Raw genomic sequence first — 16,993 nt, 5'->3', positions numbered from 1 at the left:
ACGCATTTCTCCCATCGTTTGATGCAGCTCTCAAGACCGTTTTTGTAGAAGACCCCAGCTTGGTCCTCCAACCACGACGTGACTTCAGAAATCAAGGCTGCATCATCTGGGAAACGCTTTCCTTTCAAAAACAACTTCATGGCTGGGAAGAGGTGAAAATCAGAGGGTGCAGGTCAGGAGAGTAGGGAGAATGGGGGATGAGTTCATAGCCGCACGCCTGTGCTTCTGATCTGGCGACACGCGAGTTGTGGATCGGAGCGTTGTCCTGCAGGAGGAGGATGCCTTTGCTGATCTTGCCCTGCCTCTTGATTTTGATAGCTTCTCTTAATTTCCTCAAAAGTGAAGCATAATAGACTCCTGTAATTGTGGCACCCTTTGCCAAGAAATCTGTCATCATTACTCCGTCCTGGTCCCAGAAGACTGTGAGCATGACCTTGCCAGCGGAGGGCTGCACCCTTGCCTTCTTTGGAGGAGGTGAGTCACGGTGCTTCTACTGCATTGACTGGCTTTGGTCTCTGGATCATAGTGATGGACCCAGGTTTCATCCTGTGTAATCAGTCTTTTGAAAAATTTTGACTCATCTTCTTGGCACATCTTCAAATTGATCCTCGTGCAATCGACGCGTTCTTGCTTCTGGAAGGGTGTGAGCAGCCTGGGAATCCATCTGGCAGACACCTTTTGCATATGCAAATGGTCATGAATGATAGTTTCCACAGACCTGGTACTAATCTTAACCTCATGGGCTATTTGGCGAATAGTTATGCGTCGATCTTCCAAAATGGCAGCCTCAACTTGACGGACAGATGCCTCATCAATGGCAGAAGGGGGCTACCAGATCTGGGAACTGTTTCCACAAAGTTCCGACCATGTTTGAATTCACGATGCCAGCATTTACAAGGTCATATGATGGGGCATCATCATCATAAGTTACTTTTATTTCATCAAAAGTCTCCCGTGGTGTGCATCCTTTCAAATACAAAAACCGCATCACTGCTCAACACTCAACAGGCTCCGTTTCACACTTGACTCAGTTCAAACACCTGTAAATCAGAAACCACAATTAGTTCAGAGCTGTAATTTGCCACTTAATCTATAGAGATATAAATAATTGCACATGAAAAATTTCAGCTAGATCAAACAACTGCAAGTGGGTCAGAGGCATTACTTATTGAACGCCCCTCATACCACGCAAACTGTACCAAAGCACTCAGCTGCTATACTAAATAAATGTCTCTCCAACTTAATATTTTTGAATATTTAAAATTATTATTATGTCTCATAATATCTTAAAATAACTATATTAAATTACATCTCACTGATTCTTCACAGAAATTACATTGTATAAAGTTAGTTCATAGTGATTTTTCTTTATGGCAATTCTTTGAGATATCCAAGTTCTTGAATAAAAATATAAATATTTATAACAAAATATAATATTTAATGAAATTGTTAATTTTTTTTTCTTTTAATGAAAGGAAGATATCTGTTCTGGCTCTAAGAAATACTTTCCTCAAATGGCTTCCTGAAATGTCATCTAGACATTTAAAATATACATTTTAAAATATATTGTTACATGAAAACTAATTTCTGTTTACCATTTATTTTGGTGTATATGAACAGCCAAGAGCTTGAAAACGTGCCTTTAATGACAAAGTCTGCAAAAGAAGCCAAACTGTTTCAAAAGTATGCAAAATACAAAGCAGCAACTATAAGAATACATTTTCCTGATCGTATGGTATTGCAGGGAACATTCCATCCTAAAGAAGAAGGTATGTAGATTTTTATTTCTAGAATATTTTTGTAAATAGTACTTGTCAAATAATTCAGTATAAAGTTGATAATACAGAAACAAATATATTTATAACAAGCACTCAGAGAGTGCAAACGTTTGCCAAGGCAATACCAACGTCCTCTCAACAATTAGCCAGAGATCATTTTTAAAATGAGAATATCTCTTATTATAAAAGGCAGATTTTATCTGCCTCCCTTTGTCTCTTATAGAAATCTACAATATAGGATTTCTTCAATTACAATTTACCTAGCATTTTTAAGAGTAGAATGCATCGGGTCGTGCCAAGTCCAGTTTTTAAAATTTCAACCCTAATTAAGCAAAATTTAGAGAAAACTCACATTGTGGTGTGTGAGTCAAGTGCTTTTCTTAGTGTGGGCTATAGCACACGCACACACACACACACAAAAACGGAGCGATCTGATTCACTCACGCTATCACTCTAATTTCTACGACTTTCTCTTTGCAAGTTTGCAACAATTAAAGTGAAACTACTTCGATAAAACGAGAGAAGTGTACCTTAAACCACTACTAAAAAAAAAAACACAGCAAACAGAAACAAATAAATACATAACGATTTACTCCTCACACAAATTCTTCAATTAGAGTTTACCCATGATTTTTCAAAGTACTTCCATTGGGTCATGCCATACAAAATTTCTTTCAATTTTACCCCCAATTAAGACAAAATTCGAGAAAACTCAATATTTTAACATTTCACTCCGAAAGCATTGATGTACATGTGTGCGTGCGTGAGTGTGTGTGTGTCATTCCTCACACACACGCATACACATATATGACAGTGACAAACACAAACGTTTCAAACAACTACATAGAAACACGTGTGTGTTTGTTATTAGTAAAAAAGGCGCCAAAACACAACTCACTTCTCATTCCAACACATTTGCAAAGACACACGGACGGTCGAATTGCTATAACAATACAGAAAAGGTAAATTGGTTTTTATTTTACTTTCTGTCGTTAAATTTTGGTAGTATTAATTGGCGAGCCGAGCTTGCAGTATGAAACAGTGTTTATGTATAAACAGATAACACTTATATATAGTTATTAATAAATGTATGCATCCGTTTAAAAGAAAAACCAAAAAATATTTTATTCTTTATAAATGTTGTGTTCAAAATAACATTTTCTTTTAAGAATGTGTATATAACAAAGTATGTGTATATAACTACGTGGCTTATATCTTTATATATAAAAGTGAAGTTGTGTGTCTGTCTCCTACGATTTAGATTCCTAACTACTCCCACATTTTGCGGTGCAGTGTAACCAAAACCGGATATCTTATAGTCGTGATTCATATCGAGCCCTTCTGGGTATTAGCATGAGTCTACGATTTAAAAAAAATTTACCATCATATTTTTCCATTTTAATGCATTTTTTTCGCTATTATATAAGGGAAGTAACTCTCTAAAAATATCTACGATGTGTCAACGATTTAAAAAAAAAATTTACCTTAATTTTTTTTCCATTTTTAATGCATTTTTTGGCTATAACTCTCTAAAAATGCTTATATAGTTATTTCCCTTACAAACCCGAGCAACGCCGGGCGATACTGCTAGTCTGAAATAAACTTGACTGCTCTCACAAACAAGAATACTAAAAATGAACCCGACCGCTCTCAAAATTAAGTAAAAAAAACGGAAAAATAATCCAGAATCCTTGTCTGGTACTTGATTGATCCCAAAGGTAGTCATGGAATGTGAAGGTGGCTGTAGAAAATTTAGTAACTGTAATAAATAGTTTATTTTTATCTGATACAAGCCAAAGTTAACAAATTCACCATTCAAAATAGTTACAGCCTTATAGGAAGATAATTGAGAAACACTTGAAAGTTAACGTAAGATCGTAATCAATCCAGAATCCTTGTCTGGTACCAGATCAATCCCAAGATATAATCAGTTCATGCCAGTCACGAGGCCAAACATCCCTGAAAGTTTCATCCAAATTCATCCAGTGGTTCTTGAGATATCTTGCCCACGGACAAACAAACAAACAAACATGACTGAAAACAATACCTCTGCCTTCATTAAGACAGAGGTAATAATCTAGCATAGAATGAGATATGTATTTTATATTTTCTACTGCAACAAGTGAATAATTGTGTGGTCCATAAAGCTCAATAAAACTGAAATAAACTTTTAAATGTTTTCATACAAAGATAAGAATAAAATTAAGTAAATTAGGTAACTATGTAGTTATTCATTTTTTCTCTTTTACTTTGAGTTAGAGGATATGTAGGAAGAAAAATTGATGAAAAATTACAAATTATGATACCTAGGATTCATGGGTCTTTCTGTAAACACAAATTAGTAGGGAACAGCTCTTGACAAGATAGAAATATACTAGTACACTCAAAGTTAATACAATTTATATTTAGGGTTGTTTCAAGTCAAGTAAAGATGTAAATTAAAACCAGAAGTCCATTTCATTTGTTTGAAATTCCTGGAATAGTACCCCAAACAATTATTTTCTAGAAACAATATCCTTAAAATTTATCAGCAGTAAGTTTGATAATCTGATATGGTTGCACATTTATTAAATATTTCTGTTTAACTGTAAAGATGAGAGGAATGACACCTAAATAGATCATCAAGGAAACAAAAGACCATTCTGGAGGGTTATTACATATTCAGAAATATTTTATTTTATTGAACTATGGCAAAATATTCAGGAATGTGTAAATATTGACGATGGAAATATTTGGCTTGTATTTATTTCTTTGGAAACAAAGATAATTCAAGGTTTGCTCAGAAGATATATTAAAGAAATAAGTCATAGATAATACCAAGTTCTGTTACTGTAATCATAATTTATTGATATCATTAATCAGTGTAATTATGTGTTAATGTTACAGTGGCTGCTTTACATCAGTTTGTGAGAGACAACTTAGAAGATAGTAACACAGTATTTCATCTCTGTAAGTATGATTAATTAATTATTGTCTTTTCATTCACTTTCCTGTGTGTATGTGTGAGCATCATTTTACCATGAAAAAATTATTTCTAGAACTCTTGAACAAAATTATTGTTATATGAACTACAGTGTGTTAAGCATTCTTGCTGGAATAAGCCTTTCAGCATAATACAGTTTCATTGCTAATGATAATCCTACCCTTGTTTCCTTTCCACATAAGGATTCTTAATCTCAGATTAAGCACACTACATTGTATATAAATTATAACACAAAAGTAATCTTTCATTTGAAACTAGTTGTAATTCTTGTGAACTAGAGAACTAGAGCTGTTCTCATATACAATTTTAATAGTTCTACATACAGTTATTATGTATATGGCTGGTAAATTATACACCATTAGCTGACTATAGAGCATGCTTACCTATTGGTCTATGATTTGTATATGTGGCTGTGTGGTGGAAGAGTTTACTTCACAACTTTGTGGCTCTAGATTCAAACCAGAACCACCTAGTTGCACAATACTTTTGGGCAAGTGTTTTCGACCATATCATGTGTACCATTTGTTGGTTTATCAATATAAGACATAAATTTGTTGAGAGAAAAAATATAATAAAAACATTCTTTTACAAGAAGTTCCTGTCACATGGCTAAATGTTCCCTTTATACTCTGACTGTCAGAAATAAAATGAACTAATTATTGTCCTCATGGAAATCTATGACCAATGATACCAAAATAAACAAACTGCCTGTGCTGTATTAATGTCACCCCCAGAGATACTTACTTTTCAAAGATTCAGTCCTCTTGGTTCTACATTATACACCACAGATCAGGCGACCTCTATAAACAGTGTATTACTTTAAATGATTTCTAATATTGCTAATGATTCTGCCAGCTTGCTGTCTTCACATTCTGAGTTGAATTTCCGCCAAGGTCAACTTTGCCTTTCATCCTTTCAGAGTCAGTCAATAACATAAGTACCAGTTAGGTACTGAGATCACTGTAACCAATTTACCCACTTCCCTGAACTTACTGGCCTTGTACTAAAATTTGAAATCAATATTGCTAGAAGGACTTGCATTCATCAGGAGAATATAGTTAATTAAACTGATCCCCAATAATTGACTGGTACTTTATTTTATTGATCACAGAAGGATGATAAGCAAAATTATTTGGACTGCAAATGTAAAAAATAATGACTAAATACCATAATTGATAGGTTTTTTGTTAGCTTTCATAGCTGAAGTGAAATCCATTGTCATTTAGCCATCTTTAAACCACTTCATAACAATGTCTTAGTTGATGACACAATGGACACTGCTCAGTGAGATTTTAGTTGTACTCTAAAGCAGTTTTGTGTGTGTGTTGTTTGGTTGTTCTTTTGCTTTTGAGAGGGGTTTTTTTTTTCCATTTCAATAAAAATCTAAAATAAAATGTTTATTCTCTTTACTCTGTTACAATCACATTTATAGAAAATCTAATAAAAACAAATATTTAGACCAATTCAAATGTTTGGAACATTCTTGAACTGATATAAATGTTTAATTCACAACACTGCTTTCATGTGCCAACTGCATATTAAATTAAAACAATTTTATTGACAGATATCTCTCCTCCAAAGAAAACTTTGAAAAACATGAGCGAAAGCTTGATTTCAGTAAGTTATTACTACATCAATATATAACTGCTACAGTATTACAATACTGTTTCCACATTTTGACTGATCTGTTAGACTGAGAAGTAGCTTTTATAGATTTATAACATAACTCTTTACTTTTTTAAAGGCGCATAAGATAAATGTAAATGTTGGTATTAGGAGGGGCATCCAGCCGTAGAAAACCTTGCCAAATCAGACTGGAGTCTGGTGCAGCCTTCCAGCTTACCAACCCTGGTCAAACTGTCCAACCCATGCCAGCATGGACAATGGACATTAAATGATGATGATGATGATTACAATACTTCTACTTCAGTTTTGACTTAATTTCTTTCTATTTTATATTTTACAATCCTGGTAATTAGAGTTATTTTTATCTGACTAAAGAATTATGTTAATCCTGGGAAACATACATAAAAACGTCCGATGTTAAGAAAGCCATGTGAGAATATCGTAATATTTACAGATCCCAGTTTTGCTATTGTTTTAACATGCCTATGAAAGGCACCAGATCCATTGCTGTAGTGAATGATATCTCTATTTATATGAAATCAGACAAAGTTATCCAGAAGTTGTGCACCATCCTATACAATTTAAATTAATATTTATCAGTTTATATTGTATGGCTTCATTGATCTACCAAGTGCAGCTCTGTGTGTTTTGTTCCATGTTTGATTTTTGGTTTTATATTTTCTGATATAAATATATACAGCAGTTTACTTGTATAGTGCCTTGTAGTGCTGCTATCTCTAATGTGTATAACTTTTGGAATGTCAGTTTATGAAAATATCAGGTCATCCCATAAGTTCTGTCCGAATTTTGAATAAAGAAAACAAGTGATCAAATGTTATATTTGATTGAAATATAATCATCAATGTACTTTCCCTGATTATCTATGACTTCCTTCCATTTATTTACAAACTTTTTAATCCCATCAATGTAAAACTTTTTTGCTTTCAAAGCAAAGAACTCTGAAATGTCAGTTTCGACCTCCTCCTGGCTTGCAAAAGTTATGTCCCCCAAATGATTCTGTAAACTACGAAACAAATGGTAGTCTGAAGGAGCAAGGTCGGGAGAATAAGGTGGATGAGGAATTTTTTCCCAACCAAGCTCTTCGATCTTCTGTGATGTGATCTTTGCAGTGTGGGGTCGCAAATTGTCCTGATGAAACATCACTCCTTTTCGATTCACTAAAACGGGCCTTTTTTTCTTCAAAGCTTGGTTCAAACATTCTAATTGCTGACAGTAGATTTGAGCATTGATTGTTGCATAAGGTGATAACAATTCAAAGTGAATTACTCCTTTGCAATCCCACCAGATAGAAGAACCTTTTTTCCATGAAGTTCCCTTCTTGGTTGTGGTTGAGCTTTTTCTCTTTTACCAAGTCACTGTTTACGACATTTAACATTTCAATAGAAGATCCATTTTCCATCACCAGTCACAAATCTATCCAAAAAGGGTGAAATGAGTTCGTGAGACTGGCAAGAAGAGCAGATGTCAAACTCAGGATTTACGGTTGCTTTTGGACAATTCATGAGACACCCATTTTTCAAGTTTAGGACCCTTTCCAAATTGTTGAAGATGACAATGAACAGTTGCTATGGTTTGAACTAAGCTTTATTGCCAATTCTTCAACTGATAGTGTAGGATTTTCTTCAAGGAGCTTATCATCAAACTCAACTGGATGTCCTGTTTGATCTTCATCTTCAAGGCTGAAATATCCACTTCTGAATTTTGCAAACCATCTTCTGCAAGTTCTTTCATTCAAGCATTCTTTCCCATAAACTGAGTGTATGTTTCAAGTCACTTCAGCAGCAGAGTTTCCTTTTTTGTACTCATAAAGCATTATGTGCCTTAAATGTTCTTTGGATACTTCCATGTTAGAAAGGGTTTTAATCAAAGAAATTTTAATTCTATTATTCTGTAAAATAATATTTAACTAGTTTAAATGTACACAAATACATAAAAATAATTGTTGATTCCATTAGACATTCTAAAATACTATTAAATTTTAAAGAAGGTAAAATCGGACAGAACTCATGGGATGACCAGATAATCTAGAATGTCTCTCCTTTTTGCCATTTTCTGTAGATGTTCTTATGATTATTACAAAAATGTATACTAATTTTGAATATCATTTCATATTTTGATATACTTGCTGATATTTAAACAAGGTTCGTTTACTTTTATTTCCTTACATTACAGGCAAAGCTTGTTCCGGCTTCCAACGTATTTTTTAGTTCTACATGCAACAAAGGTGCGCATATAATTTTAATCTGTTTTGGGCTTTTATTTGTTTATTTATATGATTAGGCACAAGTATAGCTATGTGACAAAGCAGTTCACCTCCCAACCATGTGCTTTTGGGTTCAGTTCCACTGCATGATACTTTGGACAAAAATCTTTTAGTATAGACCTAAACCAACCAAAACTTTGTGAGTAGATTTGGTAGATAGAAACTGAAAGAAGCTCATCGTGTGTGTGATAGATAGACATGTAACGTATATTTTTTCAGACAATCATACTGACTTTCCCATAACAGCATGTATGTCAACTTGTTAATTTTGGGGAATTCCTGATTCATGAGATTATCTCCCCTTCTCGTTTGGAGTTGGTACCAATTTCCACCACAAAAAATTAGTTTACCTGCTCTGGAAAGCAGAGATAATTTCAGTAAATCAAGAATTTATCTGAACAAAGAGTCATTAATAAGAGATTAGTAATCTAAGCAAAATACTTTTTGGTGCTTGGCATTGAAATCCAGGTAATCTGAAGTCAAAGTCCTTCACCATTTGACATAGGAAATCCATTTTTACATTACTTAGTTAATATAGTATGTATTCACAAAGTGATACTTAAGAAAAAGACAAATAATAGGCTTTATGCATTTATTTGTAAAATATAGACTTGCAGCTGCTGTTTCTTATATGCATTTCAAGAGCATTCATGGTTCAGTTAACTCAGCCGATTAATTGATTGATTGGAAATGTAGTGAATGCTATTGTTGTCAGTCCAACACACCAACTGCAGTAAATTAAACCATGAATGCACCCAAAACGCATATCAAAAACAGGTATAAGTTTATAATGCACAAATAAATGTATCCAGTCCATTATTTATACTCTTTTACTTTTAAATGCAAGTTACAAGGCTTTTGGCTCAAAATGCATAAAACAAATACATGAGTGGACAAGAGGTACATATATTTTTTAATGAGTTTGACTTAGCTCCATAAATGTCATGAGTGCATAGGACACACCCATCTCATCAGATTTCTGATTAGATGAATGTGTCTTACATACCCACAAATTTTGTCAGATGGAGCCAGGTCAAATTGTTATTAAAATATACATACATAGTTACACAACAGAATTTTTTCACAAATATAAACTAACAGACACACACACACACACACAAAAACGTGCGTGTTTGTGTGTTTATTTATGTTTGCACACCACATAATTCATGAGCTACAAGTAGTGTTGGTACCATATCTCTTGTTAACAAATCATCTTCTCACTTCAAACCTTCAAATATGTGTGCAGTAAGAGATCCCTTACTTGGAAAACAGGCAAGGGCTTGCAACAAGAAGGGCATCTGACTATAAAACAGTGCTTCAGTATATGTAACAATTTATTCATGAATATATTCAACAATATATTCATGCTAGAATAAAAACATAAAAGTAAAAAGAATAAACAATATATATATCATTTCAGTATTCTTGCTTAAAGATTAAAATTACTTGTATCACTTAATGATTTTAACTCTGTCACTGATTGTTAATCATCTGATTAAAACTGGACGTGAATTACGTCCCTTGTCTTAAATTGACTATACTTTATAAAATCCATGGGGGCGATGTGCAATATGTTGTTTCTTTTATTTGTTTCTATAACTGGACTGTGGCCAACCTGAGACTCTATCTTCAAGGATTTTAATTGAACATTCAATCCCATGCTTACGTTTTTATTTTTTTTGGCTCTGGTACTTTTGTTGGTTTCTTACGCAAAACTGCTAAGTTATGGGATATGTAAACAAACCAACAGGTGTCAAGTGGGGAGGGAACACACTCATATATATAGGTGCAGGTGTGGGTGTGTAATAAGAAGCTTGCTTCCCAACTAAGTGGTTGCATGGTACCTTAGGCAAGTGTCCTCTACTACAACCTCGGGCCAACCAAAGCCTTGTGAGTGGATTTGGTAGACAAACTGAAAGTCCATCGTGTATATATATATATATATATATGTGTGTGTGTATGTATATATGTGTGTGTGCATGTGTATATGTATGTATGTATGTATGTGTGTGTGTGTGTGCATGTGTATATGTGTGTATGTATAATATATATATATGTATGTATATATGTGTGTGTCTGTGTTTGCCCCCTCACCTTCACTTGACAACCAATGTTTGTGTGTTTACATCTCTGTAACTTAGTAGTTTGGCAAAAAAAAAAAACAGATACAATAAGTCCTAGGCTTACAAAGAAGAAGTCCTGGGGTCAATTTCTTTGACTAAAACCCTTCAAGGTAGTGCTCCAGCATGGCTGCAGTAAAATGACTGATACAAGTAAAAGAATAAGAATATATACACACACACACTGTGAGCTTCCACATAGTTTCTGTCTACCAAATTTACTTATAAGGCATTGGTCAACTCAGGGCTATAGTAAAGACATTTTTCCCAAGATGCTGCACTGTGACATAATTCAAAACCAAATGGTTGCAAAGTAACCGACACTTAACCAAAATTCCTCCCTTGGTTGGGAAAAGAAAGCAATGACGTGTTAGCATTTATTTACTGCTTTCAAAACAAAAACAGAAAAAAGATTAATCTTTCAGATTTAATTTACATGTTTAAGGGAAGGAAAGTCTGATCTTTGTCAGCAAGGACACAATTATAGACTTATTTTGGTGTATTAGACCTCTTCAGTATAGTATAAGCTTACATTGATCAATTGACAAAGATATTTACACATAGAAAAAGAATTATAATTTGCATTTTTTATTTTAATAAATAAAATGATCTAAGGGGAGTAATTCAAATGGGCCATTGACATAAATTAGTGACATAGTAAATACCATGTGCAAAGACTTAATTTTATTTTAGTTGGAGAAAGTAAAACTGCATTAAATTTGTATTTGTTATCACCTGTTATTTTTTAAAATTGTAATTGTATCTTTGAAAAGAATGTATACTGAATAAATCTGCATAAATGAACAAGCTAAGTTGAAAGCCAAAATCAACCTCAAATGTAACACACCATTACTAGGGAATCTCATGTGGTCATTCAATCTGTTAGAAATAGCAGCCATATCGCTCTCAGATTAACTCCACTATGTTCAAAAAAGGATATATTGTATGATGTATCTCTTATCTTGTTTCAGTCATTGGACTGCAACCATGCTGGATCACTACTTAAAATGTCGAGTGGTGTAGGGAGACAGATACTGACACACACACACAGAGGCTACAACATAGTTTCAATCTACTAAAACCACTCATAAGTCTTTGGTCAACCCGGGGCTATAGTAGAAAACATTTGCCCACAGGTGCCATGCAGCAAGACCACATGGTTGCAAATTGAGTTCCTGAACCACACAGCTGTGCCTTTGCCTATATACTCTTTACTCTTTTACTTGTTTCAGTCATTTGACTGTGGCCATGCTGGAGCACTGCCTTTAGTCAAGAAAATTGACTCCAGGACTTATTCTTTGTAAGCCTAGTACTTATTCTGTCGGTCTCTTTTGCCAAACCGCTAAGCGATGTTGGGGGAACAAACACACACACATACATATATATATATATATATATATATATTGGCGTTAGGAAGGGATTTGGCGTTAGGAAGGGCATCCAGCCGTAGAAACACTGCCAGATCTGACTGGGCCTGATGAAGCCTTCCAGCTTCACAGACCCCAGTTGAACCGTCCAACCCATGCTAGCATGGAGAACGGACGCTAAATGATGATGATGATGATGATACATACATACATATATATACACGATGGGCTTCCTTCAGTTTCCGTCTACCAAATCCACTCACAAGGCTTTGGTCAGCCCAAGGCTATAGTAGAAGACACTTGCCCAAAGTGCCACGCAGTGGGACTGAACCTGGAACCATGGGGTTCGTAAGCAAGCTACTTACCACGCAGCCACTCCTACACCTATATGTTTACAAAAAAAGTGTTGCAACTGGATAACTGGAATGTTTTTGATCATAAGTCTCCTCAGTCATGTCTGACCTGAGGCTAAACAACATTGAATAAAATTAGCTTAAGATGTGACTATATGGTCACTTGGTCTGCTATGAATGACAGCCAAACCTCCCTCAAATCTTACCCCTACTGTCTTAGAAAAGAAGGACCAATAGGATAATATTGCTGTGTGTGTACTGTTTGAATAAAAGATGGGATGGTTTCAGCTGGAATACCTTTCATCTTGGGTCTGCCCAATACTATGTGACCTGAGGCGAAACAACAACTTTAAAAATAATTGTCTTTCTTTTTTAAGGATGGTTTCATAGCAATGGTATTTCCTGCATTGAATACCTTGCATTCAATGCATGCTTAAAATGTAAACAAATTGAAATGATAAATCAGATTTTAATATATTGCATGTGTGTGTGTGTGTGTCTTCTACTGCCACTTGACAACAGCTGTTGGTTTGTTTATGTCCCTGTAATTTAGCAGGTCAGTAAAAGAGATAAAAAAAAAAAGTACTGGGGTCAATTCATTGAACTAAAAGTTCTTCATTGCAGTGCCCCAGCATGGCTGCTGTCTAATGAATGAGACATGTAAAAGATATAAAAAAATAAATAAATAGATAATGTTATAGGGGCAGAGTGAGTTGGAATACACAGCAGACATAAATTATAAGCCTCAGATGCCTAAATTATCTTACAGTTTTGGTTGAATAAATTGTGTTGAAAATGTGACAACAGGTGATTAATTTTTTTTTTTTTTATATTTTATGGTTTCATATTATTGTTCCAGTGCGTTACTGGTGTGAACAGATAGGCTATAGAAAGCAAACAACAGACACGACCTGCATGCTTCAGATGCCTAAACAGTCTTAACACTTTGAATACTTTTATTTCATTGTGTAGGTAGTTGATATGTTTGGTATGTGTGCAGCCTGTTATAACATGGAAACCACCACTTGTTCTTAGATCTTTATAGCTTGTGTCAGAAACAGTATGCATCTTGGCAGAGCCAGCATGTCCATGATAATATATATATATATTATCCATGATAGATCATTAGCCACTACACACGTTTTTTTTCTCTCCTTGTTTTTTCCGTGTCCCTTTCTGTAGAGGAGTGTAGGCTCGAAACGTAAAAGACTTTTTCTATTCCTGAGCATTATACTAATACATCTGTTTGTTTTGTACACCACCTGTCTTCATCTTTTGTTTTTTTCGTAAACCCTCCCTATATATATATATATCATTTAGTCAAAGAATGAAAGGCAGTGTTCATGACCCTTCTCAGAGCCTTAGAGACTGGTTGGAGGAATTTATCCAGGCAGTAGTGTTAAGCTGGGTGATAGATGAAGTCTAGTTCCTATATATTTAGAGTGTTGGTGTAGTTGTATTGATTTTCTGGAGTTAAGATTCTAGTTTGAGTTTTTGTTGCTATGTCCAAGAAGCTGTATGTAGAAATAACCAGTATGTTGTCAACGGAGAATGATGTATGGATGCATTAGTAAAGTTGTGTGTGTGTAGGGGGTGGGAGTTAGTGGAACAGAATCTTGTCAGTCTTTTTCAGTAGTCATGGATCTTGGAGACACTGTTGTTATATTAATTGTCAACATGTCTCAAGAAGTAATTAGCTAACTAAATAGGGTTGCATAAACTTTTGAATCGGGAATTAAATCAAAAATTTTACTGGTGTCTGTGATTGTTGTTTAGCCCCATATCAATCCTGATCTAGCAGACTTGTAATCAAAAGAATTCCATCATTTTCGTGTATGTGTAAGGAACCTAGAATTACATTATCCAACTTATTCGTTTATGCAATGTTGTGGTATGATTTGAGAGAGATTTGAGTACTATTTCTAATAGATCAGTAGACCATATAGAACAGCACTTCACAATCTTTTTTACCTGTGGACCCCTTTGATTACTATTTTACTTTAGTGGGCCCCCATTGCCATTCAATGTTTAAAAACTAGTTTTAAGGAAGCTTCTTTCAGAGTTCTTATTCTGTTTTTCATACATTAACTTGTATAGGTTGAACTATGAAAAACATTAGCTGTTTTTGCAATAAATATATCTAAAGGAAAATTTTTTCATGGACCCTTAATATACTACTGTGCATCCCCAATTTAGTGTTTTGCTTGTGTGGACCCCGGTTGAGAACCACTGAGGTAAAAGATTTCTCTTGTTGGGATTGTAGAAATTTGTTGTTAAAATGGTGATTGATTGTAAAGACAGGAAGTTCTTTAATAAACCTTTAGAAATTGTAAGGGTGTTGATAGAGGAGTGGTGATTTCATTGAATGCAATTTCAGTTGGATGTATTGTGATTAAGTTTGCCCTGGGAGTGGCACAAATCCAAACTAGCTAAATGAGATGATGAGGGAGTGGTAGATTTTTAAGCAAGTCATTGGTCAAGATTGAGTTTTAGAGAGGTAGACAACTTGAAAAGCAGGATTCAGCTGTGACAGTGACATAGAAGAAACAGGATTGGGAAGAGTATTGTAATTATAGAATGTATTCAAGGGGAAGCAATAAAAAGTGAAGGGTTATAGATCAGACTGATGAATAATTTTTTTTAAATAAAGTGAAAAAACATAAATAAATTTCTAGTGTTGTAAAAAAAGGGCTACTTGTATCCTGCTTTTAAATGCTACTGAGGTTACTATAAAATAAAATAAAGTACTAATCAAGTACTAGGGTCTATGGCAATGACTAACCCATCCCCTTAAATTGAGAACCTTGTGCCTAAATCAAATACTATTATTAAAAGGACTATATCTCTTCTCATTTTATTTGTACTAACTGGGCTGTATTGTTAACAGGATTACTTCAAAGCTGCATAGTTTGGAGTTCAATCCCACTACATGACATTTTAAGCAAGTGTCTTCTACAATGAAAGCTTTGTGAGTGAAATTTGGGAGACAGAAATGTGTAGATGTCCACTAGAGGGACTGTCTATAGCAGTGTTTCTCAACCAGGGTTCCGCAAAAGGTTCCTAGGGATTCTCTGAGAAAGAGTGAGATATGCTAATTTCACGATCATAATATTACTATACATGCACAACATATTATTGGTTATTGTAATACTGTAATATAGACATCATCCGGATCTAGCCTGTTTCATTCGCAAAATCAGCCTCCTTTAATTTTGGTGTATCGATGCAGTTCTGAATTTTGATTACACTCAACCAGTTACTTTATCTCATAAATTAAAGAATCTGTTATTTGGAATTAAAGGTGGGAAAATTTTAGCCAGTCAACAGACGGCAAAGCATTAACAGCTTGTTACCATGCAAATACACGTTGTGTTGTGTTTCACTTCACTGGCATGTTGTGCCAGATTTACTTCACCCACGTGTTTTGTATTAATAAAAATTTATATTTATCAATTAGAATTTTATTGTAGATATTTTTCATCAATTGTCTTAATATTTTACATATTTTTCATATATTTTGTGAAGTTTTTCTGTGTTTACATTGACTAAAAAATTACCCAAACTTTCCCACCTTTAATTCCAAATAACATCAGATTCTTTAATTTATGAGACAAAGTAATTGGTTGAGTGTAATCAAAATTCAGAACTGCATCGATACACCAAAATTGAAAGCAATCTGAGCAAAATTAAGGGGGCCTGATTTTGCAAATGAAACTGACTAGATCCCATCATCCTATTTAACCTATTATGTTATCAATAAAATATAACAACCATATATATATGTGATATTTATATCACATGACCTACGATGAAAAAATATGAGAAAGATATGGCATATAATTTTTTTTTGTGCAGGGGTTCCTTGGGACATGTAATTTATTTTAAGGGTTCACAAGGGTAAAAAGGTTGAGAAACACTGGTCTGTAGGTTTAATCTGTCAACCAATTTAACACCACTATCTGGCCATGGGATGCCTTTGGCAGAGTTTACTCTGTCAAAGTATTCTCTCCAGATCTCGTCTGGGGGAAAGAATTGCAGGCATGGAGCTTTCACCTGTGTAACTTAAAAATAATAAATAATAATAATAATAATAACTGTAGTTTTTATTTGTTGCAATTGCAATAAATTATTTTAATCACAAGTTATTTGTATTAGCCACAAGATTTTGCTTTCCAGATGAAACTGTATAAGGAAACCTTCTCTTTATATGCTCCGGCTACACTGGGCTAAAAAAGACATTTAACCCTTTAGCATTCAGATTATTCTGTCAGAAGTAATGCTTATTTATTCACAGTTTTGAATTAATCATGCATTATCTCATAGCTTAGAAATTTTGATGCAGTAACTGTTAATTTTTAGAATAATGTATGATTGGTGTGATAGGCCACATTTAGCCAGTTTGAAAACAGAATATTTCAACTGGTTATGGCTGGTTCTATCCCAGTCAGTTCAGGATAGAACTGACTGGAGGACACTGAC

The 16,993-nt window shown here is 34.3% G+C and overlaps 1 protein-coding gene across 5 annotated transcripts in view; it reads left to right on the top strand.

Annotated features, from left to right (window-relative positions):
• The window catches only part of LOC115210863 (tether containing UBX domain for GLUT4), a 57,019-nt gene that overhangs the window by 26,404 nt on the left and 13,622 nt on the right, over positions 1-16,993 (top strand). For all 5 annotated transcript variants that reach the window (XM_036502081.1, XM_036502082.1, XM_029779625.2 and 2 more), the window contains exons 13-16: positions 1,621-1,769; positions 4,665-4,727; positions 6,326-6,378; positions 8,581-8,632. In XM_036502081.1, coding sequence (XP_036357974.1) covers positions 1,621-1,769; positions 4,665-4,727; positions 6,326-6,378; positions 8,581-8,632 — 317 coding nt within the window. The remainder of the gene's footprint in view (positions 1-1,620; positions 1,770-4,664; positions 4,728-6,325; positions 6,379-8,580; positions 8,633-16,993) is intronic.

This window comes from Octopus sinensis, linkage group LG4 (genome assembly GCF_006345805.1).
Source record: "Octopus sinensis linkage group LG4, ASM634580v1, whole genome shotgun sequence".
NCBI lineage: Eukaryota > Metazoa > Mollusca > Cephalopoda > Octopoda > Octopodidae > Octopus > Octopus sinensis.
This window is presented reverse-complemented; position numbering and strand designations above follow the sequence as displayed.